At 56.1% G+C, this 25,047-nt stretch overlaps 1 protein-coding gene across 4 annotated transcripts in view; it reads left to right on the top strand.

The window, feature by feature from the left end:
- The window catches only part of SLCO3A1 (solute carrier organic anion transporter family member 3A1), a 191,801-nt gene that overhangs the window by 140,821 nt on the left and 25,933 nt on the right, over window positions 1-25,047 (top strand). For all 4 annotated transcript variants that reach the window (XM_054585204.1, XM_054585186.1, XM_054585212.1 and 1 more), the window contains exons 3-5: window positions 5,705-5,803; window positions 12,693-12,956; window positions 21,632-21,796. In XM_054585204.1, coding sequence (XP_054441179.1) covers window positions 5,705-5,803; window positions 12,693-12,956; window positions 21,632-21,796 — 528 coding nt within the window. The remainder of the gene's footprint in view (window positions 1-5,704; window positions 5,804-12,692; window positions 12,957-21,631; window positions 21,797-25,047) is intronic.

The raw sequence follows: 25,047 nt of genomic DNA, 5'->3' as shown, positions 1-25,047 counted from the left end.
CAGCAGGAACATGCATGCTCATGGCTCTGCAGGACCGAAGTCCGGAACCAAGGTGTGGGCACGATGTGCACCCTCGCAGTCTCAGGCATCCCTTGGTTTGTGACTGTGTCACTCCAGCCTCTGGCTTCCCACGGCCCCTTCTGCCTCCATCTCTTCTCTGTGTGTTTATTGCAAGGACACTTGGATTTGTGGGCCCATGGGGATAATCCAGGATGATAACATCTCAAGATCCTTAACTTAATGACATCTGCAAAGATCCTTACTCCAAATAAGGTCGCACACACAACTTCTCAGACATGCACAAGTCTTTTGGGGACCATTACTCAGCCGCTGCAAACCTTACACAGAAGTCCACACAGCAGAGTAAGAACAAGGGGTCCCTGGTTACAGCACAATCAAGGCCTTGACGTCCACCCATTCAGCCCCCGCCCAGGCCCCTGGCTGGCAGCCCCAGGAGCCCGGGTTACAGCCAGGCTTGCGTGGAAGTCAGGGAGACTTCCGAGTCCAGTCGTAGGAGAGCAGTGGGCCGGGCATAGCCAGCCGATGCGCCGTCCCCATCGCACCACCCCGGAGGTGAGCTGTGTTTGGGCCGGCCCCGCGGTGTGTGGTCTCGGTGAGTCCAGCCGTGCTCGGGCTGTTCCTCTCCTCTCTCCCCAGCCCACGACACCCGGCCCTGTGATGGGGAGGGACGCGTCTGACCTCACAGTGGGTGGGTCAGGATCCCAGGCCACGCGTGCTGCCGCTGGCTTTCCGTGACAACCAAGAGCGTCTAGAATTATAGGGACCAGGGTTTTCCCCTCGGACAGAAACAAAGGTGCTCCGCCAGCGCGCTCAGTTCGCAGGGCCAGGGGACAGTCCACTCTGCAGAGCTGCTGGTGTGGCCCGCTGCAGCGCTGGTCTCGCGCAGGCGCACGCAGCCTCGGTGCAGGCAGCATTTCAGGCCAGGCCATTCTCTGCCGCGGGGGCTGTCCTGGGCGTCGTAGGCTGCCAGCATTCTTGGCCTTGACCCACCAGATGCCAGCAGCTCCCCTCACCCTGCTGCGACAGCCAAAACTGTCTGCAGGTGTGGCCAGACATCCTGGTTAAAAACCTCTGCTCTAGAGAAGCTCTCTGCGGAGCTCTCGCCTGTCGGGTGCCAGAGCTGAGGCAGTCGTCCTCCTTGTAAAAATTAAAAAGAAAGAAAGAAAGAAAGAGAGAGAGAGAGAGAGAGAGAGAGAGAGAGAGAAAGAAAAGGAAAGAAAAGGAAAGAAAAGAAAAGAAAGAAAAAAGGCTCACGTCGCTGCCTGCCCAGTGCTTGGGGGGTTAGGCGGAGGCCATCCAGCCCTTTCAGCTAACCCCAAATGGAGTCACACAGCAGAGGCATTGTTTTCTGGCTTACGTACCTGTCTCCTGTCCCCTGACCTCCCCGCAGGACCAGAAGCGACTTTCCATGCAGAGGAGGCTCGCAGAGTTTGGTCCCGTCTGCTCTCCGGTGGGCCTGGGGGGCAGTGTCCAGGGCCTGCCAGGCGGGCGTGGCGCTGCCATCCCTCTGTCTGTCTGTCCTTTTTCCTTTTTAAATGTGGACATTTCCTCGTCTGTGCAGATAATTTTCCAGAAAAGCCGTCTTCCAGGGCTGAGATGCAGGTCAAGCAGCCAGTACTGATTCAGCCTCAGAGTCCTGTGAGCAGACCTCAAAGCCAGAGGTGACATGGCTTTCGGGTGGACTCCGCACGTCCTGCTTTCCAGGTTGAGTTGACTCGCTTCGGGAAGGGCCTTCACACCCACATGTGTGGGGCATTTGATGAACAGGGTCCCCACTCCTCCCTGTGCCTGGGATGGGGGAGGGGGTTGCAAAATTCCTGGAAGATTGCCCAGATGTTAATCCTAGGATCTCACATCTTACCTGCCTTCTTAGCACCCAGCCAGCAGGGAAGACCTCTCCTTTTGTCCCGACAGCCAGTCCCTCGGCCTCCGCTCTTGCACACCCCCAGTGGTGAAGAGCTCACTACCTACTAAGAAAGCCAGTGCACCGTCCCCAGTGTTCCTGATCACCTGCTTTGTCATAACCGGGGCCCAAATCTGGTTCTGGCCTCTGCAAACACACACAGCAGTTCAGCGCTGTTCCTCCAGGGCAGCGTTTAATCGCATTAGTTCTCTCTGTGGCTTGTTCCTCCCGCTCAGTCCTTTGGCCATTTTACTGCATGACCTCTAGGCCCCTCCTGCAGGTACCCTACCAGGAGGTAACCGGATGGCCTGGGCTGACCGGTGGTGGGGCTCACCCTGTGAGGGTAGGGAGGCTGCCCCTTTGTATCCCAGAGTCTGTCCACGCCACGGAAGTGGCACTGGCATCAGGGACAACTGCGTGACTAGTGGGGACTTAGGCAGAGACTTGTGACCTTGAGCAGCTGGTGCACCACACCCCCCCAGCCCATCCCAAACTTCCCGCACGTGAATGCTGCCTGTAGTCGGCCCTGATCATTTGGGTCCCCGCATTCCGCCTGTTATATTCATCCTGCGTCTTCAGTCTTTGACTTTCCCTGGGGACTGGGCATCACGGGCCAGTGAGTCACTGCACGTGGAGGGGACGGGACAGGAGTGACTCCCTCGGGCTGGACGAGACTCCGTGCGCCCGCCCTGCCGGCCGAGGGAGCTTTGTCGGCACTGGGGCTGGGTCCCTCACGCGCACAGCGCGGGTGCTCCTGTCCTCCTGTGCTTGTCACAGGATCTACTCTGTGTGTGGCTTTCCCTCAATCTGGTCAGCTCCTGACCCCATCAGAAAACAGGAGGGAACGAGGCTGGCCCAGCAGGGTGTGTTGCTAGCGAGCTCTGTCGACGTCTGACAGCGGCGGCCTCCTGTTGCAGACCGCGTGAGCGTCTAACACCTGCCCCCGCGTGTCGGCCGGCTCCAGGGTCCCCAGGCTGTCGTGTCAGCAGGCGGGCTTGTCGCCCTTAGTGATAAGTCAGGGTGAAGTGTGCGTTTCACTCGCACCTGGGCTGTTGTCCGTGGTTCTTCAGACAAAGCCCCTGGCACAGGGGTGCCAGCGGGGCCGTGTGCCCGTCGGGTCCATGGGCTGTCCCCTCCGCAGTCGGCTGTCTTGTCCCCGTTGGGACACCTAGCCCTGCCTCTGAGGAGCGCTTTTTTGTTCATCCTTTTAAGGTTTTTATTTATTTCTAGAGAGAGAGGAAGGGAAGGAGTAAGAAATGGAGAGAAACATCAATGTGTGGTTGCTTCTCGTGCCCCCAGCTGGGGACCTGGCCCGCAACCCAGGCACGTGCCCTGACCGGGAACTGAACTGGCGACCCTTTGGTTCGCAGGCTGGCGTTCCGTCCATGGAGCCACGCCAGCCAGGGCTCGGGCGAGGCTTCCGCAGCGCGGCCTGCTCTCGGAGGCTGCTCCACCACGCACCGCGTCCAGGGCTGTGCCGCGGCTGTCACGGCCGTGTCCCGTCTGACACTGCTGGCTCTGTGTTATGAAGTAGGGTGGCCCTGGTGGTCAGGTGGAGGGGGCGAGGGGAGGAAGATTGCACAAAATTTAGGAAGATTGTACAGACCATACCAGTTGGGGAGGTTGAGGCACAGTGGGCAGTGGGGGCAGTCGGTTGTGTTTCGAAGGCCCATGTGCTTTGGAAGTGGTCATTTTCTTGCCCGACACAGTATGAGGACCTTCAGTAATGACCACAGATCTGCCAAATCATTTGCCACCGTATTTTCCTACGGGCAAAGAAGCCACCTTGGAGGAGCTGGTGGGTGACTCTCCCACCCTGAGTGGAGAACCTCCTGCCACACAGGGAAGAGCAGTACCTGCATGAGAAGGTGTATGGCGCCCTCTAGTGGCTTACACGAGGAAATGCGTAAGCACGCTCCCTTTTCCACTGACGGTGGACCAGGCCCTTGTTGAGTTGAGGAGGGGTAAAGTTAAGGGCCAGAGATCCCCCATGGTTACACACACCACCACCACCACCACCACCACCACCACCACCACCACCACGCCCCCCCACCTCCACGTCCCCGTCCCCAAACTGGTTCCTTGGTCAAGGTCGGCAGGGGCAGAGACTGTTGGTTCTCAGTCTGGCTGCACATAGAATCGCCTGAGAGCTTGGGGGAAATCCCAGTGCCCAGGCTACGGCCTAGACCCGCTACATCAGATCTCAGGGGTGGGACGTAGGTAGTAATACATTTTTAAGTTTCCCAGGCGATTCCACTGTGCAGCCACCCTGGAGGCCCCCAGTGCAGCTGACTTCAGAGGGGAGAGACCTGGTACTGTGGAAGGGATTCATAAACTCCGGCACATGCCGTAGGGCAGAGCGACATCAGTGTTTTGTTTATAAAGTTTGCAGTGGGGATAATCCTTTTACATCAGTGTGTTGAGTGAATGGTCACCTCCTTGGCCCCTCATCTCCCCCAAGTACCCCCCCACCCCCCGCCAAGATGAGCAGCATCAGTGCCACAAGGCTGTTAGGCACTTGGCAGTGGGCTCCAGACACATATGTATCCCATGTCTTGCAGGTGTCCCACTGTTCATGGATCGTGTTCTATTCATGCATGTGTGGTGCAGAACACTCCTTAGGGGAGAAATGTCAGCCTGCATATTTGAAGACAGATGAATACATTTGTATATATTGAGGGCATGGAAGGCAAGTGGGAGTGAGAAAAGCAATGTGCTGACCAGAGGTTCCACGGGCAGGTAGGTGGGAAGTGGAGAATGCAGGCCGGGACTCAGAGTTCTCTGGGCTGATGCTGCCCTCTAGCGGGGAAGAGCCACAGCCAACCTGAGCCTCTCTGCACTCCAGCCACTTGAATGGACTGTTAGTCCATCCCTGAGAAGTGTCTTTATCCTCTTTGTTCCTGGCTTTATCTCCGGGAGCTGGAGGGCTGCCAGTGCTTGGGAAGCATCCACCAAACTGAAACTTAGTCCAAGAGGTAGAGACTGCGGGTTTCAATGTGAGCGATTTTTCTGAAATGATCCAAAAGATTGGTGCAAAACTCTAGGCACTGTATCCATCGGCTACTATAAGCACATGCCTAGTACCAGCTTTGTAAGTCCTGTGGACAAGCCTAAGTCCTGAGCCGCTGCTAAAACAACAATAGATAGCAACTCCAAAACCCGGGGAAGCTGTAAAACTGAAATGAGTAAATACCTAGTCAAATGTTCTCAAAGTACGTACTGTTATGTCAGCTTTGATACTTGTGAAATTTAATGCCCATAAACATTTCTTCACATTTGAAAATAATTTGTAGCTTCAATTTTTCTTGCTTTACAAAGATACCTGCATTTGCACAGTGAGTGCTGAGACATCTCAGTCTACCATAAATTAAACAAATTACAGAACACCAAATAAATGAAAAAGCAAAATTCTCTCAAAAATGTTTATGACAGGAAAAAAAATTGTTCAATGGCAGTGTGTCTGTATTTTAGCATGTTTTATGTGATGCAGGGGTAGAGTCCTCCAAGAGTAGGTGTACTTGGGGCCCACAAGTATTTTAAAGTGGCCTACCAAAATATTACAGAAGTCCTGAATAGTACCGAGTGCTTCAGTAGAGTTTCCAGAAATTAGAAATACAAGCTTTCCCCCTCTTGGATTTTTAGACTGATTCCTGCAATGCCATGTGTAAATCAGACATCTCATATGATTGATGTAAAACAGTTTTCCTAACCTTTGATGGTTTTGTTCATTGAATGACCTCTGTCTTTTTTAATCTAATCTTTGTTTCATCTTTTTCTCAGGAATCCTGTTCACGATGCTGGTATTTGGACCAGCCTGTGGATTTATCCTGGGCTCCTTCTGTACCAAAATCTATGTGGATGCTGTCTTCATTGATACAAGTAAGGCATATCCCCCAGCTTCTGAACACCATCCATAAGTCTTTCCTGCCCGCCTTGTAAGAGCACCATCAGCCTGTGGGTTCTGGGACCTTCCTGCTAAGTGACAGCCTTAATGCATGCTCGCCTGTGGTGTGGGTGGCCCACCTGAGATGAGAAGGAAGGGGCAGGAGTTGCAGGTTCCAAGGGCCTGGGCTCAGGCCTGTGTTCTGCCAGTACCTGCTTGGAGGCGGAACAGCTCCCTGTGGTTGATTTTAGCCCTCACCTGTAAGTGAAGGGGAATGGTGATTGTATCTTCCTTGCAGGCCATTGTAAGAATGAGTGAGAGCCTAGGTGCGGGCATGCCTGGCGTGCACACGTACTCACTGAATGCTGGTCCGTTAACCTACACGAGGACCCCACTGTTTAAACTGAAAGTTGGAGCAAGTGTTCTGGAAGTGAATGTGTGCATGTGGGCTCAATGAGACAACGTTTGAAAGTCTTTCCTGTGTGACACTTGTTGTGGCGGCCTTCAGAAGGAAGCAGTACCACGTCTCAGAACTGATTCGGACACCTTTTGTGTTCTTAGCTGGAAGACCACATGTACTTCTCAGGTTGCTTCAGGCCCCCCAATTCCTTCGCACACTGTGAGCAGTCCGGCGGTCAGGACGGGCTACGTCATGCAGCACTAACAAAGAGTTCCCAGTCTGAGTGGTTTTACACGACCAACATGCTCCTCAGTCACACTGCATGTCCAGTGCAGGTCGGTGGTGCTGGGGAGGGCGATGCTTGGCTCACTGTGGTCACAGAAGTTTCCCTTGATCCCAGCCCACACAGTTGTCAGAGCAGGAAGGCAGACAGTTGCAAGTTGGCAAGTTGTGCTCTCACTCTGGAAGCTTCTGCTCAGAAATGACTCATTGTTTCTACTCACATTTAAGTGGCCAAAGCAAGTCCCTTTGTGCATTAGTTTTCTATTGCTGCGTAACAAATTGCCCCAAACATAGTGACTTAGAACAATAGGCACTTGTCTCAGTTTGTGTCTGTGGGTCTGGGGTCCAGGAGCAGCTTCGCTGGTGGTTCTGGCTCAGGGTCTTGCGTGAAGCTGCAGTCAGCGTGTCGGCCTGGCCTGCAGTCACCTCACAGCTCACCTGGAGAAGGTCCGCTGTCTAGCTCTCTGCCGTCGGCCCTTGCCCTGGGCTACCTGCGTTGACGTGAAGAGCCCGAGAGAGGGCAAGAGAGAGACCCTGCGACACGAGTCACGGTCTCTCTAACCCAGACGCGACACCTCATTGCTTCTGAGGCATCCTGTGTGTGAGACCCAGGCCACTTTGGTCTGGACTCAGGAGAAGGGATTATTATGCGGCTGTGAATGCCTAGGGGCTGGGATTGTTGGAGATTATCTCAGTCACTGTCTGCCACAGACGGTCACACCTCTACCTCAGCCCCAACGAGAATGTTGCATTCCTGGGCCGTTAAGCCAGGAGGGAAGCCGCGTTTCCTTTCTCTCTGAAACAGTGTGAGGGAAGCAGTTCCAGCTGCTTCTCCTTGTTGCCCATCCATCTTCGGGATCAATGAGAACCCCTAGTCCCCACATTCGCCATCCATCATGTCCCGACAATGCTAAATTTACTAATTCATCCCAAAGAAATGCGGCTTTAAATCCAATCAAGTCACTTGGTGATTCGCTCCATTAATCCCACTGATGTATTTACTTGTAGTTAATGATGTTACAAATTTCCTAGAGGGGGGAAAAATACTCAAACTCAGGCTTATTTATGTATCCTTTTGAAGTGCTGGGTCTGCTTGGGAGGTGGTTGAGGGCTGCCATTGTGTGGGAGTTGGTCGGCCCTTTGAACCGTATTTCCGAGTGAGATGAAAGTCAGAAACAACACAGGAAGCGAGTCAGCTGCCATCTCAACTTATGTGGACAAAAACCAGAAAGCCTCACCGGAGGCCACACAAGACAGGAATGGCAGACGGGTCGGGGAGGGCGCGCACCCCCGGCGTGTGCGACAGGGATGCCACTGAGGAGGGGCGCCGCGGGGCAGGCCGCACACTTGCCTGGGCCCTGAGCAGCGGCCCCCTCGAACTGCGGCCTGTAGAGACCCAGAATCCGAACCAGAAGGAACCCCGCCGTCATTCTTGTCCAACTCTCTCATGATGCAAGTGAGGAAACCGAGACCGAGAGATGGGCAGGGATATCCCCGACCCACGGGGCGCGTCTGCATAGACCCAGGAGTCCCGAGCCAGTGGGGGGCTTTCCCTCTTCAAGAGCCCCTCACCGAGCCCCTCCCAGAGGACCAGGGTGGACGGGTGGCGGCAGGGACCCAGCTGCCCCCTCACGGCCGCCGCAGCGTGCCCTGCCTCGGCCCCGGCTGTGCTCGCTGCATCCTGATCATCGCCTTCCATCCGTGCAGGCCCAGTGCGAAGCCGCCCCCTCCGTGGCTCCTCCCCAGGCTCACGGGTAGTTCAGACCCTCCCCCCGCCCCCATGAGTAGGGCACTGAGCACATTTCCCTTCCGTCTTGCTGACAGCAGCCTTCCCCTCAACAAGTCAGTAGTGGCCTCCGACCTGCCGTGTCTCAGGAATGGGAGGATGCCTTCTGAGTCGCTCCCTCTCTTTGTCTGCATCCCCTCCGAAGGCCACAGTGTGCCGGTGCTGCTCCTCACCAGCAGAGGGCAGGAGAGTACAGTTTACGCTGCTGGGGAGCCAGCCCCAGAATTCTGAAGTCCCCAGCAGTTTTTAGTTTTCTATCCTGTGACTGAAACTTGTTCTGTCTGGGAACGGATTGGGGCTGTGTTTTAAGGAGGGGGTTCTCAGTTCTTTTAGGGACAACCCCTGACTCTCCCCTCCTCTCCAGCTAAGGCAGAGCCCCCTTGTAGGACTGTCCAGTCTGGGGGAGCGTGTCCTCAAGCGTGACCATACAGGGGCCCTGCACACTGCCACAAGGTTCTGAAATTTCACCTGGGAGCCAGATGGGGACCGGGAAAGGCAGCGGCCTGGAACTGGGGGCCGGCCAGGCAGGCCCCTGTGGCGGAGCAGGAGGAGGAGAGGGTGAGCCTTCTCTAACACAGCCGGGCCCCAGCTGAGGACGCAGGGTCGGAAGGGAGAGACCCCGAAGGAAGCCTGGGTGTGAGGCCTGTGAGCAGGCGACGGGGGTGCGGGGGACGGTGGGTTGTAGGGCAGCCTGCGGTGGGGCGGGGACACCCCAGGGACGGCCTAGGCACAGGGCTGCCGCTGCGCCCTCGTCCGTGCGTGGCACCCCTGCCCCCTTCTGAGGGAGAGCAGGTCCCTCCTCTGACAGCGGGGAAGGAGCGATGTGTCCCGCCGGGGTCGCCTGTTAGGAGAGCTGGGGGGAGGGAGGGCAGTCGAGAACGGAACCTAGAGCAAAGGGCCTGGGAGCAGAGTGCGCCCCAAAGCACCGAGCTGGCCGACCCTAACGCCGGGCCTGTCGGCGGAGGGAGGGTGGCAGCAGCCCGGACGGACCGCCTACAGCTACGCACGGATGGCCTCGTTGGAACCTCAGAAACCCCCGCGGGGACGTGCATCCCACTCAACAGAGGAGGCGCCCCCCACAGCGACGGGCTCTCGGTCGGTGCTGGCATCCACCCGAATCCCAGCCACACCCCGACGAGCTGTGCGGCGTAGGGGCCGGGGCTCTGTGTGTGGGGGATGTGCGTTCATCATGCAAAGCACTAGTTCGTGTCCAGCATGTCCTGTGCACACGGGACAGCGACGTGCCATGAAAAGCTGAAGGGATTAACTCATCTCCACAACGGGCAGGATTCAGACCCCGGGCCTGTCTGGCCCCAGGCTGAGCAGCTTGCTTCCCCAGACCCTCTCCAGGCCTTGAGCCAGGAGACTGTGCTTCACCCGGACGAAGGCTTTGCCCAGATGACCCAGGCTCGCCAGCGTGTCCGTGCAGGCTTGTCCTAAGGCAGGTGCCAGCCAGACCCACAACAGCTGCTGGGTGTGTGCAGCTGGAATACGAAACGTGCTTCTGTTTGCTTCAGGGAAAAAGGTCGGGAAGCAGAGAGGCCCGCGCGGCCTCTCTGGGGCTGGCGCCGTCCCCAGACCCCTTCCTGTTGGGCTGAGGGGACCCGGGGCTCGGATCCGAGTGCTCCACGCTGCCCTCCACCCTCAGCCTCTTCCTGTCTCCAGTTCCTAATTAGGTCTGTAACTTAATGGTACTCTTGGAATTCTTGGGTCAGCAGAAGTTTCACAAACTAGGTTAGACAAATAGGTAAATGGACTGGAAAAAAAGTCCAGAAACTACCCAGAGAGCCATAGTATCGCTTACTCATCAGCCTGGCCCAGGAGTAGGAAGCTAATGTCCCCAATTTGCTGCGATCTGCCCATCTCACAATCTCAGGTATCCTCGTGGGTTGGTCGATTGGTTGATTTCAAGCTGGTTCAACCCCGATTTCCAGTGATTTTTCTTCCGGACCCTTAAGGGTGACGGTGTTGGGAAGCGGGAGGCAGTCAGCCCTCTGGGTTTGCGTGCCCTTCCACAGAGGGAGGGCACAGCAGCCAGGAGCTGGCCCGTCCTGCCCAGCAGAGCCGTGGGAGCCCTCTGAGTGTCGGTGGCCAGGCTGAGGGAAGGTTAGGCAGCTGGGGGGTGAAGCAGGAGCCTTCTGAGCCAACAGACACCCATGCACAGGCAATCCCACGCTGTGCAGGCCGCGTGACAGGCAGACGCTTCAGTCGTGGTGACGCGGCAGGAGTTGCCCTCACCCCACTTCTCCCCCCGTGCCAGCATCTTCCCTCTGCCTGTGGTGCCCTGAGGACCTCACATCTGGGATACTGTCCCCACCCCGTTTTTTTGTTTGTTTGTTTGTTTTTTAACGTCTTTCTCCACCCGTGGCTCTAGTTTTATTGGCACTTTGATACACCTAAGTAAGTGGGACAGACCAGTTCTTTCCGATTTTGTTCTGGGCATCAGACTGGCAGCAGCCCTTGCCAAGAGACTGAACCGGTTGTAACTTTCTAAGATTAAGACACTAACTAGAACCAGATTGAAAGAGAAGTAAAGAGGTTTTCATGCCTTGCCCCAAACTGCACCTCAGACAGCACTTCCGCTCTTCCACACCTGCACAGGACCGCCGTTCCTAAGGAGCATGGTTTTCACTTGCTAAGCCTTCTGTATTAGTCAGGGCAAGCGAGGTTCTGCCGTGAAACAAACACCCTCAACAGTCCAGCGACTCAGAAAACTAAAGGGTTATGTCTTGCTCATGCTGTATACCCAACGCAGGTCAGCGGGGACCTTCTGTCTCTTTTAGCCTGTCAGACACCGCCCCAGTTTAGAGGTTCCATGGGCGCCCAGGATCAGGAGGGGGCAGCACGTGGCAGCAACAACACACCAGTTGAACCCACCCACCTCCGTGCAGAAGCAACGTGACATGTGCGCCCCCGCTCACATTTTATTGGAAAAACTGTGGTGCGTGGCCATACCTCGGAGACATAATCCTTCTTGTGCCCAGGAGAGGAGCTCCACGTGCAGGTCTTGGTGACGCCTCCCACACCACGGTTGGCTAGCCGACGTGGACATCTCCCTCTCAGCATCGAGAATGCCGAGCGGCTTCCTGCTGAGCAGGTTGGGGGGCAGTTCTCCATACCGGCCAAGTGCCTCATAAAATGCCATTTCGTTGTGGAGACAGGCAGCGAAAGGAGGGGTCTTAGGAAAGACAGGTCTCAGACCAGGCTCCAGTGTCACTTGTCTTCCTGAGAAACGCCAGAATCAGAACGCAGCGCCGCTCACCAAGCCCATCCTGGCGTCTGTGGTCATTTTTATTCCCAGGTCTGTCCGTCTGTGTGGCCCAGGCCTGCAGCCCTGCTAGTTCTTAGCTCCTCTGCCATGGCCCAGGTCTCCAAGAATTTCCTTCCAGGCTCCAGGGACATGGGATTATCATCAAAGAGACGTTTCTAAGCAGCTCATCTGGGAGTGCTGCCATGAAAGGCGCTTGTAGAGACAGGGCAGGGGGAGGAGCCTCTACAAGGAGTGGGCTGTAGTCGATGTCTTCAGGACCTCAGCTGGCAGACCAAAGCAATAGCTCTGTGAGACCGCCAGGCCGCAGGCATGCTGCCTTCCAGCAGGCAAGGCGGCTGCAGAGCGTCCCAGGAGAGGACCGGCCTGATCCACAGCTGCCCCCAAGGCTTGAATAAGCCTCTCCACGGCCAGATAGGAAACAGGGCCCCGGCCGTGAGCACTAGGCTCTCATAGATCAGGTGCACAGGCTCCTGCAGGCTCTCTTCCCCGCACGCCAGGCCTGGGCACCGATTGATCTTGCGCCGCACGCAGTGAGGCCTGTGCTGCTGCCGCCACCCCTGCTGTGCAGGTGCCTCAGACGAGGCCCCAAGTTCAGATAAATCCCTGGCTGGGGGTTGTGCAGCAAGAAGGGGTCGGATTTCGGCCCAGCCATCCTGGCTCTAGACTTCAGTTCGGTGCCATGCCTTATGACCTGTGACCCTGATGTTAGACAGGGAGCGGGGTCTTGGACAGGATCTCGGATGAGCTGCTTTTTATAGGGGGAGCAATTGAGTATACTTAGTAAAAATGATACCCTCGAAAAATGAATATTTCTATATCCTTGTGTTTTTGTTAGCTCACTTTGGCAGCTCTGCCAAGCCAGTGGGTCCCATCCAGTGGGACACCATTTAGGTGGGGTCTGGCTTCTCAGATGATACAAGCACAGGGTAGGTGAGAAAATTAAGGAGCAGAAGCGGTCAGCCTTTGGCTTTGGGAGGAACAGAAGCACCGATGTGAAGCAACAGGCTGCCTTGCCCGGCGTCCAGTTCCCCCAGCCCTAGGCCCTGTCCACAGCCCTCGGCCCATCCATACAGCTGACCCCAAACCACGGCCAAGCCCCGGCCCCACCACGTTCTCTTCCGCTGACTGTGCTCTTTCTGGCTGCAGGTAACCTGGACATCACTCCGGACGACCCCCGCTGGATCGGAGCCTGGTGGGGCGGCTTCCTGCTCTGCGGTGCCTTACTCTTCTTCTCCTCCCTCTTGATGTTCGGGTTCCCACAGTCTCTGCCCCCGCATGCAGACCCCGCCCTGGAGAGCGAGCAGGCCATGCTCCCCGAGAGGGAGTACGAGAGGCCCAAGCCCAGCAACGGGGTCCTGCGGCACCCCCTGGAGCCAGACAGCAGCGCCTCCTGCTGCCAGCAGCTGAGAGGTGAGGTACCTCGGCCACGGCGACCGGAGTGACGGGGCATCAAAGGCGGCGGGGCACAGGGTGGGGGTTCAGTCAGGACTGGCTGCTGGGGACTTGCAGCAGAATTGCATTTGTTTTGCATGACTTGCTCCTCTGGTCCTGTGCATAACTTACTTCTGAGAAGTCAGTGACCTGACTTGTAAAGTAGCTACCAGCTAGTGAAGGGCAGCAGAATAACGTCCCCAGCAGAAGATCCCGTGGCTCACGTAGCAACGGATGTATCATAAATATAAATGTTTGCAGAAGGAAGAGGGTGTAAGAGGGCAGGAGGAGGCTAGGCATTTCCCGGAACACGCTTGAACTCCTTCACGCTGCTTATAAGTGCATCGAAGCATTAAAGGACCTCTGAAGTTGGCTCCCTTTGCCCGATATGGGCATTCTTTAAAAGCCACAAAGTACATTCCTTTAGATTCACTCTGTCCTCCCTTCCCCTCCATGGAAGAAATATTAACTCCATCTGAATAAGAGTCACACTGTAGAATGTGGCAAAGCACTCACTATCACTTATAAAAGGAAAAATGCATCTTTTCTGACAAAGTGGGGACATAGAATGATGCACAGTGAGAATGAGAGGTCCCCCCCCTTCCTCCCACCTCCAGTTGATTCCACATTAGGCACGTTTCGTTTCTGAAAGGTGAGGAAAAGGACAGTGTAGCCTCAAAAGCTGCTTCTGATCATGACCTCCCACTGAGAGGTGTGTGCAGTTTTCCTTAATTCACAGGACCCTGCCCTCGGGTCCCCTGGAGAACCTGCTGGGTTTTAGGAACGAGCAGCGGCCAGCAGCCTCCGACGCAGCCCTGCTGTGCTCGGCAGAGTGCGGCGGCAGCCTCCCGCAGAGCCCTGCGTCACGAGGTGCCCTCTGTGCAGGTGCCGTTGGGCCAGGGCCGCAGGCCGCCTGCGGCTCAGACTCCTGTGCTGCTCGGGACCGGCCCCGCAATCATTGGCTTCTCCCGGCTTCATTTCCACGAGTAAGAAGCGGTGGCGCGCCCCTCGGTGAGGTGCAGGCCTGACCATTGCAGCAGGGCCCACAGACGGCTGCCGATTGTGCCCATTAGGCCTCGAGGAGTAGGAAGAACTCGTGTTAATTCCCAAAAGAGACTGTAATTTAATAACCTGATGTGTCTTACCCCATGGCTCATGAGGGTTTCCACCGGACTTTCCGTGTGGCATTGTGCGTAGAAGGCTTAGAATTCATCCCCCCTGGTTCCAGGAGGCATTGGTAGATGGGAAGGCCACTCGCTTTGTGGTTCCTTGGCTTGGACCCCCAGGAGTGTGTGCCTAATACAAGAGCCCTGCCACGGCAAAAAGCCAATGGCCACCTCAGGAGCCCTGGTGACCAGCACAGGAGCTGCCGGAGCGAGCGGGGCTGCCGTGAGAGGGGGCCCTGGGGGGCACCCCCGCCCGGGGGGCAGGGAGGCAGCTGCGGTCCTGGGTCTTTCCCCGTGCGGGGGTGACAGTCCTGCCGGCCTGTGGCGGTGATTGTTAGAGCCGTTCAGGTCCTACCGCATTGTTCACCTCCGGGTGTGCAGAGGCGAGAAAGATGTGGCTCTGCCATCAGAGGGCTCGCCAGCCAGCGCGGGGCAGACTAGCCAGCCAGCAAAGCCAGTCCAGGGCGGCGCGCACTGCATGCCTAGCAGCCCAGAGGTTATAGAAATACGGGGACAGGTGGGGCAGACCCCGCCTCCTGGGTCAGAGCCGGAGCTGAGCAGAGTCTTGAGGGCGGGTCTCGGCTTCAGGATTCTTGCACTGTGACTCAGTCGCTCATTAACTCGCCTGTTCAGTTAGTATTTACCGAGACCCTGCGGGCCGTTAGGGGCAGAGCATGGACCGAGGCAGCTTCTATTCTGCGACCTGTGTTGGAGCAGGGGAGGCACGCAGGAGGCAGGGTCCCAGCCGTGGCGAGGCGAGCCGTGGGCGTGCAGGGGCTGAGCCTGGTCAGTTTGTCCGAGACTCACGGGACCGTACGTGATCACGTGTACACGTGAGCTCCACTTCTGATGAGAAGCGGCTTTTCCTGTAGAATTAGCAGTTCCCCAAGACAGTAGGTCTCTGAATGGATGTGAAGGATGTCCCGGCAGGAAGGGAAGGCAGTGTCTCTAGAAGTCCCAGGAGCCAGAGTGTGGTAAAGTGGGCTGTTACGCTAATCAACCATTTTACACATGCCAGCTCATGGCGAGGGCCCACGGTGGCTTACGTCCTGCATCCTTCCGCCTGAGACAGTGCTCTTGCCTTGTGGATGTTTCCACCAGCAGCGCCCCACCTTGCTCCCTGGCGCTCCCAGCGCCGCCGCTGCTTGCGCCCAGAATGTGGTGGCCCTGTGCAGCGAGGTACACGTTCTGGGTATAGATAAGCTGAGCAGCCTTTCACACAGCAGGGGACGTGACATTGCTCTAAAAATCTGTGTGTTACCATTTCCCATTTGATTGGCTTGAGCTTGCAAACGGGTTTCTTCTTTGGCCATTAATCGGTGTCCCCTCCATGCTCTGTAGAGAGAAAAGGCTCCTGAAAGCACTGGCATTGCACCCAAAGCAGCGCCTCCATCCCTCCCCTGCTGGGGCCAAGGAGGTCCCCGTGGGCTCACGTCCAGCCTGGCCGCTTCCTAGTCAGGCAGCCTGGCCGTGTCGTCTGACCCCTTTGGCTTTAACATGGTGTCTGGTTTCATCTTCACAGCAGCTGTAGAAGGTCAATATTACCACTTTCCTGTTTGGAGATGAGGAAGCCAGGCTCTAGAGATACAGGAGTTGGGGTCTGTGGTTCGCTTTTCCGGCTACTCTCCTCCAAAAGCAGGCTCGAAGGGTCTGTTCCCGACGGAGTCGGTCATCACTTGGGTTTGCAACTCTTAGGAGAAAGGCTAGAGTCTCCTTGTAGAGCTGTGTGGACCGTTGTTACTTCTGATGTCTCGCATAGTCCATAAGGCCCCACCTTGATGTGACTGTCACGTAACCACTTTGTGAAGCAGGTGGCAGGCAAACAAATGCTTGGATTAGTGAAATTCTGGTCTCCCCTCCAGGTGGAAGCGTGCAAATTCAAGACACATTTTTGCATCTCGGCTGTGCCAACAGACAACTTCCCTCGTACAGCCCAGCTCCAGAGCCCCTCCTTGCTGGTCTCATTCTTGAGATGCCCCAGGGCGCCTGCTGGTCATCTTCCAGGACCCTTCTCGCGCCCTTGCACCCTCCTCCCTGCGTCCGTCCTCTCGTGTCTAGAACTGTGTCTGCTCCCCGCTCCCTACACTGTGAGCTGTGGGGGTGGGGGCGAGGCCTCCCATGTCCAGAAGCTCAGAGTTTGCAGAATGGCTTGTGGAAGGCCAGGCCCAGAGGGAGGAAGATGTTCAGGGGACTGTGATAGACAAATGCACGGTCTTACACCGGCTGGCGTGTTAAACCTCACGCCCACAGGTTTGCATGTCGTTGGAAATTGCCTCCCGAGTCACTTGCCCTGAAGGGGCCGTGATGGTGGGGCTCGGGGCCCCCTCTGCGGTGGCACATCGGGGCACCCTCCCCATTGTGCTCTGGACAGTTTCTGGAACCTGTCAGGGGCTCCCCTCTTTGCCGCTCTTCCTGCCTGGCCCGCCCTCCTCCCTTGGCCCGTCTGCGCCGAACTCAGTCCCCGCTTTCCCAGGAGCCCCGCTACAGCCCCTTCGGCGCATGTGGCCCGTGGGCCGCCCGGCCCCTGGAAAGCACTTGCTAGAGCCCTGCAGGGTGACCTCTCTGCTTGTCTGCATCTGCGCAGGGCTTGTGGGTTCTCCGGGACAAAGTTCTCGTCACCTTTTGTTTCCGCTGCACAGCACCGTGCCTGGCGTGTAGGCACTATTGGCTGAATGAACGAACGAGGGAGCGCTTCCCCGCCAGCATGCACATGGTGTGCACACCCAGGCGCGCACACACTTGGGCAGCTAACGTTCGCTTGCCATGCACTTTTCTGTTTAATTCTCTTCGATCCTGTAAGGCATTGGTAGCATCTTACAGATAAGGAGACTGAGGCTTAGAGATGAAAGGAAAGGCTGTGAGTCCTGGCTGGGACCCAGTGCCCATCCTCTTTGCTGCAACGTTATAGTGCATCTTTGGGTAATAAACCAACTCTTTCTTAAAGGAGTGGCTTCAGCAGAGTGTACGAACACCCCTCTGGCTACCGCTCAGCAGCACAGAGGCCCCCTGAAACCATGGGCCTTCGAGGCAGGGGCACCTGCTAAACAGGAGGGAGACCCGCCTGCCTGCGAGCACTGTTGGCACGTCCTGACTCGGACGGGCTTTCTCGCTGGATGAGTGTGACTGAACCGGAGGTTTAAAATCTGAAGGCAGAGCTTTGCCTCTGATCATTGAAAGAGCAGAGCAATCAAAATCTGAGCACTCTTGTCCCTGTGCTTCGCGCGCTGACTGCCAAGTGGCTTCTTCGCATCCCAGGAAAGAGAGCTGCACCAGCCGGCAGCGGGGGACAGCTGAGCTGGCAGGGAGGGCGTGGAGAGCAGGCTCAGAGTCTTAAAAGCCAGCGCCCACATGTGGAGGGCAGTTTATGACTTCCGGAGCACATGCGAGGACCTCCCCCGCTTCCTGTCCGGGAGGTGGGAGCAACTGACCTTCGTGCCAGCCATCGGCACAGCTGGGAGCAGGCCCTGGTCTCCACACTCTAAATTCCAAGCTCTTACCAGTGTTTTGCATAAGGGTTCACTCAGTTTTAATGAACCAGCTGAGGAGGAACAAGGACGTCAGCTTGGGGTCGATGGAACAAAAGCCCTTTTACGTTGTCAATGCGCAGCACCCAACTCAAGAGGACCTGTGCTTTCGGGGGAGATGAGGTCTGCTTGGCTCGGTGCCTTCTCCGCCCCTCCTGCCCCGCTCGTGCATCCTCGCTGGGTTCTGCCGATTCTGTCACCTGGCCTCCAGCCTGCCCCGGGCTCCCAGGCTTGGCGCAGATGACGAGCGTTTGGGGACCCGTCACAGCCTGCCTTCGCCACACCTTGGCCACCAGGGAGCCCCGCCCCCTCAGCCCTGGGATTCGGCCACGTCCCAGGAGTCTTGTCTATAGGGCCCCAGAGGCCAGTCCGGTCACTGGCTTTGCTGTGTATTGTCCTGTGCAGATGGCTTTTTTGTTGTTCACGCAGACCACGACCTTCTCTATAGGCAGGTCCTCTAATCTAAAACGTTACAATGTTGGTGAGATGCTGTAGGAACTTAACTCCTCTTTGCATCAGTTATCCTCTGGTAAAGTTGCATTTGTTACATATCTTTTCACTTAAAGTTGCAGAACTTATTGAAGGTTTAGTTAAGTGAAGACTTATTACACACGGGACGCATTACATTCCACCTGTCACCTCACCGAAGGCGGGCACACGGGAGCTGGTAGCCAGCAACTTCCCTCAGAGGTGACAGTGAGAGGGAGCCGCGAAGCCCCCTGGGTCCTCGACAGCCAGGTGCAGGTGGGGGACAGGCTCACCTCTCGCAAAAAGGTCGGAGTGGGCCCGAGGCTGCAGGTTTGGGCAGTAGTTTTCCCTCTGAGCCGGTGTGGCTGTCGTGCGGTGTGGCTGTCGTGCGGTGTGGCTGCTTCCTCTGAAGGTCGTGATGCGAGCACTGCGCTGTGACCGAGGCGATGGAGCGGACTCTGAAAGGGTGGCCGAGGGCCGTTCCCCGGGGCTGCCCTCAGCCTGCCTGCTGGTTGTCAGCGTGTTTCCAGAGCTTAGAGCGCTCCGTTCCAGGCGAGCCCCCGATCCAGCAACTGTGCCCTTACCTGTCAGAATGCTGCCGGCCACAGCTTCCGAATTCCTTCACGACGAGGAGGTGCTCTTGTCACCCGGCAGGATCCTGGCCTCGCTCTCTGCAGTGTGAAGCTTGCCCTTCTGTGACACAGCCAGCCAGTCCCTTGTCACGGGGACATTGCACCATCGCAGTGCGCCACCCCATCGGGCACGGCAGCCTCCCTCAGTAGCCTGGCCTCTGACGAGGGAGGCTTCCGTGCAAGGGGCTTGTGTACGTGAGGGCACAGACTTTCCTCATTACCTTCTGTTGATGCCCCGTGTATTCACCTTTGTGTTTTTTTTAACAGTCCACATTTTTTAAACATGACACAATCAGTATTCCTCTAAGGATTTGTACAATACTTAAAAAATGTGTACTTAACAAAGGAAAATTCCAGAACATTGAAACACAGATTTTAAATGCAAACACTTGCAGACATTATTTGAAACATTTAAAAAGTCAGTTATCCTAAATGTTTGAAGCCCTGTAATAAATAAATATACATATATGTTTATATTTATATAAATATATAAAATACATATATGCCAGCATACTTGCAGAAAAGCCAGATATCGATGGGTGAATACCATGGATGTAAAGCTGTTTCCTCAGAATCTTTGTTCTTACACCTCTTTTAAGGCTTTGCTTTGTTTTTCCTGTGTGTGTGGCTCGCGTTTATTTAGTCCAGGAGCTGCCTCCCCCTCAGGTTTGGTGATCTCACAAGGACCCACGTGGGGCCCCTGGTGGCCACCCACCCCTCCCCTCCCCGGGCCGCTGCCGGAGGCTCCTCAGCTGGGGCGTCGTGGGGCTGGGCACCCGCCCACAGCGGTTCGGATTCCCCAGGCGCCGGGCCAGTCCGTTCCCATCGCTGAGTGTCTTTCGGTGTGTCGAAGGGGCCTTATCTCCCTGTCTTTTTGAAACTTGATGTCTCTCCCATGAATGATAAAGTTTCAGTTCTGTGTGTGTGCCAGTTCCTGACCCATTGTTCTGTCATTGTGATTTATTGAGCTTGTCGGTTAACATTATTGAAAACTGATGTGTCCTTGATTCTTATTTTATTCTAATTAGTTGGGCCATGTAGAGGTCTCGCCTCCTGGGAGAGGAGATGGAACCTGTCTGAGTAGGTCTCCCCTTCAGGGCGGCTGGCGCATTCACCGCCTGGGAGTAGTGGTGGACCCCCGCTTACCCGTCACTCGCCTGGCCCTGGTGCCGACGGGGACTCCCTAGGCTTAGCGTGCCCTTTGCTTCACCTGGGACTGAGAGCTGCCTTTTCCTCTGGTGCAGGGGAACGAGCACCGTGCGCCCGGCACTGCCCGCCGCTGTGCCTGCCGCAGGGCGGGGCCCCTGACTGCGCTCTCGCGCACGCCGTCCGCGGGCGCGTCCCTTCTCTGCCCACCGCCGCTTCCATCCTGTACACGAGACTTTCCTGTGAATAACGTTAAGCCTGGTTGACGTAACCTGGCATTGTCTTAAGCGATGATGGCTCTGACAAGCCACGTGCTGTATCAGTTATGTTTCAGCTAACTTTTCTGTAGGCGCTTGTTAAAATAACGGTGCGGATATGGAGGCGGCCGGGTCGGCCGGGGGTCCGCAGAGCCCCATTGCGCCCCGGCAGGGCCCGTCGTCACTCGCAGTGAAGGAGACCTGGCCAAAAGGCCACGTGCCAAGGATGTGAATCACTGGAAATACCCAAATAATGATGTTGTTTTTGAAGGATTAAAAAGAAACCAAATATCCCATTTTTAAAAGCACTAATGTAAAAGGAAGTCTTAGTGGTTTAGGAAATGACATACTTTAAGAAAAATAGAGTACAATAAAATGAGATTAAAATGCATGACCTCAGCAAGCCCTGCTTTCTGGCTCTGGTGGTACTTAGGGGAGCGCAAGCCACATCACACTTTCGCATCAACTTTCATCTGAGCCCGGAGCCAGGGGCTCGGCCGGCTGCTGCTCGCTCGGCCTGGGTACTGAGGAGGGGACACACGTGCACCACAGACCTGGGGGCAGGGTGCCCCCTTGGAGGGGGCAGCCCAGTGCACAGATCTCGGCGGGGAGGCCTGGGTGTCAGGAGGAGCAGTGCCAGGCAGGGGGGCTGGGCTGGAGGGAGGACGGGGTCGGGTAGGAAGTGGGGCCGAGGGGCCGGCTGCCGCCATGGCACTGGCCCACGGTGGAACGGGGAGGAGCAATGTGAGTCGAGCTGATCCCATTGGCTGCCGTGTGGGGATGGTTACACTGGGTCAGGAGTGGAAACGCAGGCCCTAGTTGGGTGTTTCAGTAGTAATCCCCCAAGTGCGGGCTTGCGGTGGCTTTGTCCAGGCAGGTGGCCGTGAGGGTGGGGGCCACAAGGAAGTGGCAGTGGGTTTTACAGATCTCTAAGTATATATGGGAGAGCACTAGAATTTCATTTCTTTCTTGAAACTCTTATTTAAGATTCAATATATTTCCTTAATGCACATATACAATTGTAAATATTAATTATATATATGTATGTATATACTTAGATATGTTGATAGAACATAGTCATATTTTTATAACATATAATTAAGCCATATTTTCCCTTTTGAGAAACAAACCCTAAACTCCTTTTATTTTTTTTTTTGGGGGGGGTGTGAAAATAAGGTGTGATTCCTTATTATAAAACATTTCAGTGTTTCCGGTGAACTCTGCTAAGAGGCACATCATAGCATCTCCCGTTCGGGCATCAGGTTCACTGGCAAACAGCGTATATTTGGAAGCTGGAGTTTTGCAGTTGTGGGCAACCTCCAGGTGACAGGTTTTGGCCTGGGGGACTGGGCAAGTCCTGGGCTGTTTGCTCAGGCTGGTGGATGTGTGACGAGAAGGGGTCCTGGGGGCAGAAGGCCTGGGAGGCAGCTGTGTGACCTGTGCCCTCCGCCTCCTCCGCAGTCATCCCCAAGGTCACCAGGCACCTGCTCTCCAATCCTGTGTTCACCTGCATCATCCTGGCTGCCTGCATGGAGATCGCCGTGGTGGCTGGCTTCGCCGCCTTCCTGGGGAAGTACCTGGAGCAGCAGTTTAACCTCACCACCTCTTCTGCCAACCAGCTACTTGGTGAGTGTGTGCCTCAGCGCCCCGGGCGGCGGGGCGGGGCGGGGGGCTGCCGTGCCTGTGATGGATCCGGCTCGGAGGTACTGAGGCTGCTCCTGCACAGCATGTGTGCGTGGCCCCGCGTAGCAGTTTCACAGGCCTTTCTCCAGGTAAGATTAGCCCGCCTGAGGCAGTTACTAAAAAAATACATGATAATACAGAACTAAAATATAAAGTGTGCGCAGGAAGCATTGTGACAGGCCAGGATGCTCGAGCATCTACCAGACAGACGTTGGCAAGCGTTGGTGGGGAGGTGGAGCAACTGGAACCTGCTCCACGGCTGGTGGGTGTGCAGAATGGTGCAAGCATTTTGGGAAAATCCGCAGTGGTGCCCGTTCAGACCGAGCATACGCATATGCTGGGACCCAGCCGTCCCACCTCTGGGCACATACCCAACAGAAACAAGTGCGTAGGTCCACTCATTCGTTGTTAGATGCATATGTAGCAGTATTCATAGCAGCTTTATGCTTAATACCCTCCAACTGGAAACAACCCAAATGTCTGTCAGCAGTGGACTGGGTAAATAATTTATATAACGACTGTCATGCAGCATGAAAAAGCAAGAACTTTCCTGTGTGCCTCAGCATGGTTGAATTTGACAGAGTTCAAAGGTATGGGACACCAAAGAGTCCGTACTTCAGTTACAAAAAGAGGGAAAGTTACTGAATGTGGCAGAGGCCAGACTGATGGGCAGCCTTGGGGGAACTACCTGTGGGAGCCTCCTGGCCCCCAGACGTGCCGCAAGCTTGATCTGAGCGGCTGGCGGCTGTTTAGGAGGGCAGAAATTCACCGGCTCTTCCCTAGGCTTTGGCACCGCACGAGGACATAAAAGATGAAAGTCCATCCGCCGTGATGGGGCCAGATCCCAGCACGTCTCCCTGGAAACCGCTCAGGAAACACAAGTCTTTTTTTTTTTTTCTTTACTAATAACTCTTCATCATCCACTGCTTTAGAAATGTTTCTTCTAGGAGTGATTAGCAATACGCAGCCAGCCCTATAATACCTGCTTGACAGAGATAGGGTGAATGCCTCTCTTTGTAATTAAAGTTATAACTTCTTCATTATAACTAGCATCGCCCCAGCTCCACCTCTCACCGCCCGGAGAATTTCTCATCTCCTGATCGCTTTGCTGCTCTTCCATTTTGATTACAGTTGCACAGTTGTTTGAACATTGGGGTTGTTTTCAATTTAAGATTAGATTCCTCAGTTTTCTGTTAACAAATCAGTAGTTTTCAGGGCAGAAGCTCTGGAAAACAGCTCCGACTTCTGGCGCCTGTTTCTCTCCCAGCGACTCGTCCCCGGCTGTCAGAGCAGGCGGGGGAGGGCCTTCCCGCCACTGTGCGGGCAGGCGGCCTGGGCCTGCCCTGTCCCCGGGCCCCGCCCCGGGCATCACTCCCATCAGCGTGGCCTCCGGGGCCCTGGCTGCCAGGGGGACCCCGCAGTGAGACGGCGAGGCCCCGGGAGCGTAAGCCAAGGCTCGGGCATCCGCGCGGGCTCCGGGCCACCCCGGAAGGCGTCAGCAACTGAGGCAGAATTCAGAAAAGTGCAGCATCAGTGCTGAAGGGGCTGGTGACAACGACTTATTCATGAGGATAACAGAACTCGGTCTGCATAGGTGAACCGAATGAGTAAAGCGTTTCAGGAACCAGTCTGTGACCAGCCCAAATGCGAAGGGCATAGTTGCATCAAGGAGGGGCAGGGAGGTGAGTGATGGCTTGGAGAGAAGGTGCCAGAAGCCTGTTACTGTCATAGTTACTGTCACCGCTGGAGGACAGGCCCACCGTCTCTGTTTGGACAGGAAGCAAAGCGCAGGCCTGCTCTCTGCTGTGTGCGTCCCAGCGCGCTCACTCCCAGAGGCTCAGCAGGCTCCCCCCGCCACGGTCCCCGCAACAGCCCACGGTCCCCGCAACAGCCCACGGTCCCCGCAACAGCCCCGAGGGCCCCTCTGGCCAGGTGCGGGGAGCCCTGACGGACCGCAGAGGATGGAGGGGGCTCCTGTCCTCAGGGAGCCTGCAGTTCCGCAGGGAGAGAAGGAACCAGGAACAAGACGACCAAACACACAGCAGGCAGTTTCTGACTGTGCAGGAGCCATGGAAATAGGGAACCCTGGGTGGGGTGCGGGGGCCCGCGGGGCAGTCTGGGAGGGCCTCTCTGACGGGGAGCGGGGCCAGACAAGTCGAGGCATGGGGCAAGAATGTTCTACAAGAGAGGGCCAGGAAGCTCAAAGCCTGGGTGCCCGTGCCCGGGGGAGGAGAGGAGGGGCGGTGGGCGTGGGGCACAGCCACCGGCCCTGTTGGTGCGCGGGGCGGGGGAGCCCAGCAGAGGTGTTCCAAGGGCATCCGGTAACACGGGAGATACTACACGGTTTTTTAAATGTAATTTGTGATGTTTTCTTAACAGAGCTTAGCCTCCCTGGTTATATATTTCTTAGCCTAATACTAAAATTAGTACACATTCCCTTAGCACACAGCAGCTGGTTGATGTAGTCGACTGACCTCTAGGTCTCCTGATTGGCAGGGAGGGGCAGCCGAGGCAGGGAGGTTGGCTGTGCACAGTGCACCCATGGGTGAGCAGCGCTCCGGGTAATTTAAAGCCGAGTTTTAGATGATGTGGGTCGAAACAGCGCAAAAGCAAACAAGAGGCTGGAAGCCTAGGACTTTTGGGTCCTCCTAAAATCCCCTTAGTCTCTGAGAATGAGAAATAACAGGCTATGGTTCTGTTGTATTGCAGATAGCTGTTTATTAGACAGAAAACATTTTATGCCAGTCACTCACCAAGAGCCACAAAATGTATTGATTTGATTGACGGCCCTTCCTGAGAGGTCATGGGACTGCCTGAAACGCCGTCCCCACGGCCGTGCGCTGTGGGGCTTTTGGTTAAACAGCCCCCAGGCCCTTCCTTGAAGCCCTCCTCGCCCAGTTAGAAGAGCAGGTGGAAATCACCAAATGAGCTTTGGTCCCACGTCACCTCAGAAATGCACGCAGAGCACATCACTGCTCCTTGGCACTCACTTCCCTGACGTGTGTGTGTGCGCGCATTGCCACTGAGTGACTTCGTCTTTGGCAGTCCCCACGCCAGGCATGTTTCTGTGCGGGACCCCCCTCAGCACAATAGTGGATGCACTTAGACTCCCGTGTGTGTCTGCCCCGCTTTCCGGGAGTTCCTCGGGGGGCCCCGCAGAGGTGAGGCCCGGACCGCGACTCCGGGGCCCGGCG

The sequence above is a fragment of the Pteronotus mesoamericanus genome, unplaced genomic scaffold (genome assembly GCF_021234165.1).
Source record: "Pteronotus mesoamericanus isolate MK-2021 breed Mesoamerican mustached bat unplaced genomic scaffold, CSHL_Meso_final contig_1205, whole genome shotgun sequence".
In the NCBI taxonomy this organism is placed as follows: domain Eukaryota; kingdom Metazoa; phylum Chordata; class Mammalia; order Chiroptera; family Mormoopidae; genus Pteronotus; species Pteronotus mesoamericanus.
This window is presented reverse-complemented; position numbering and strand designations above follow the sequence as displayed.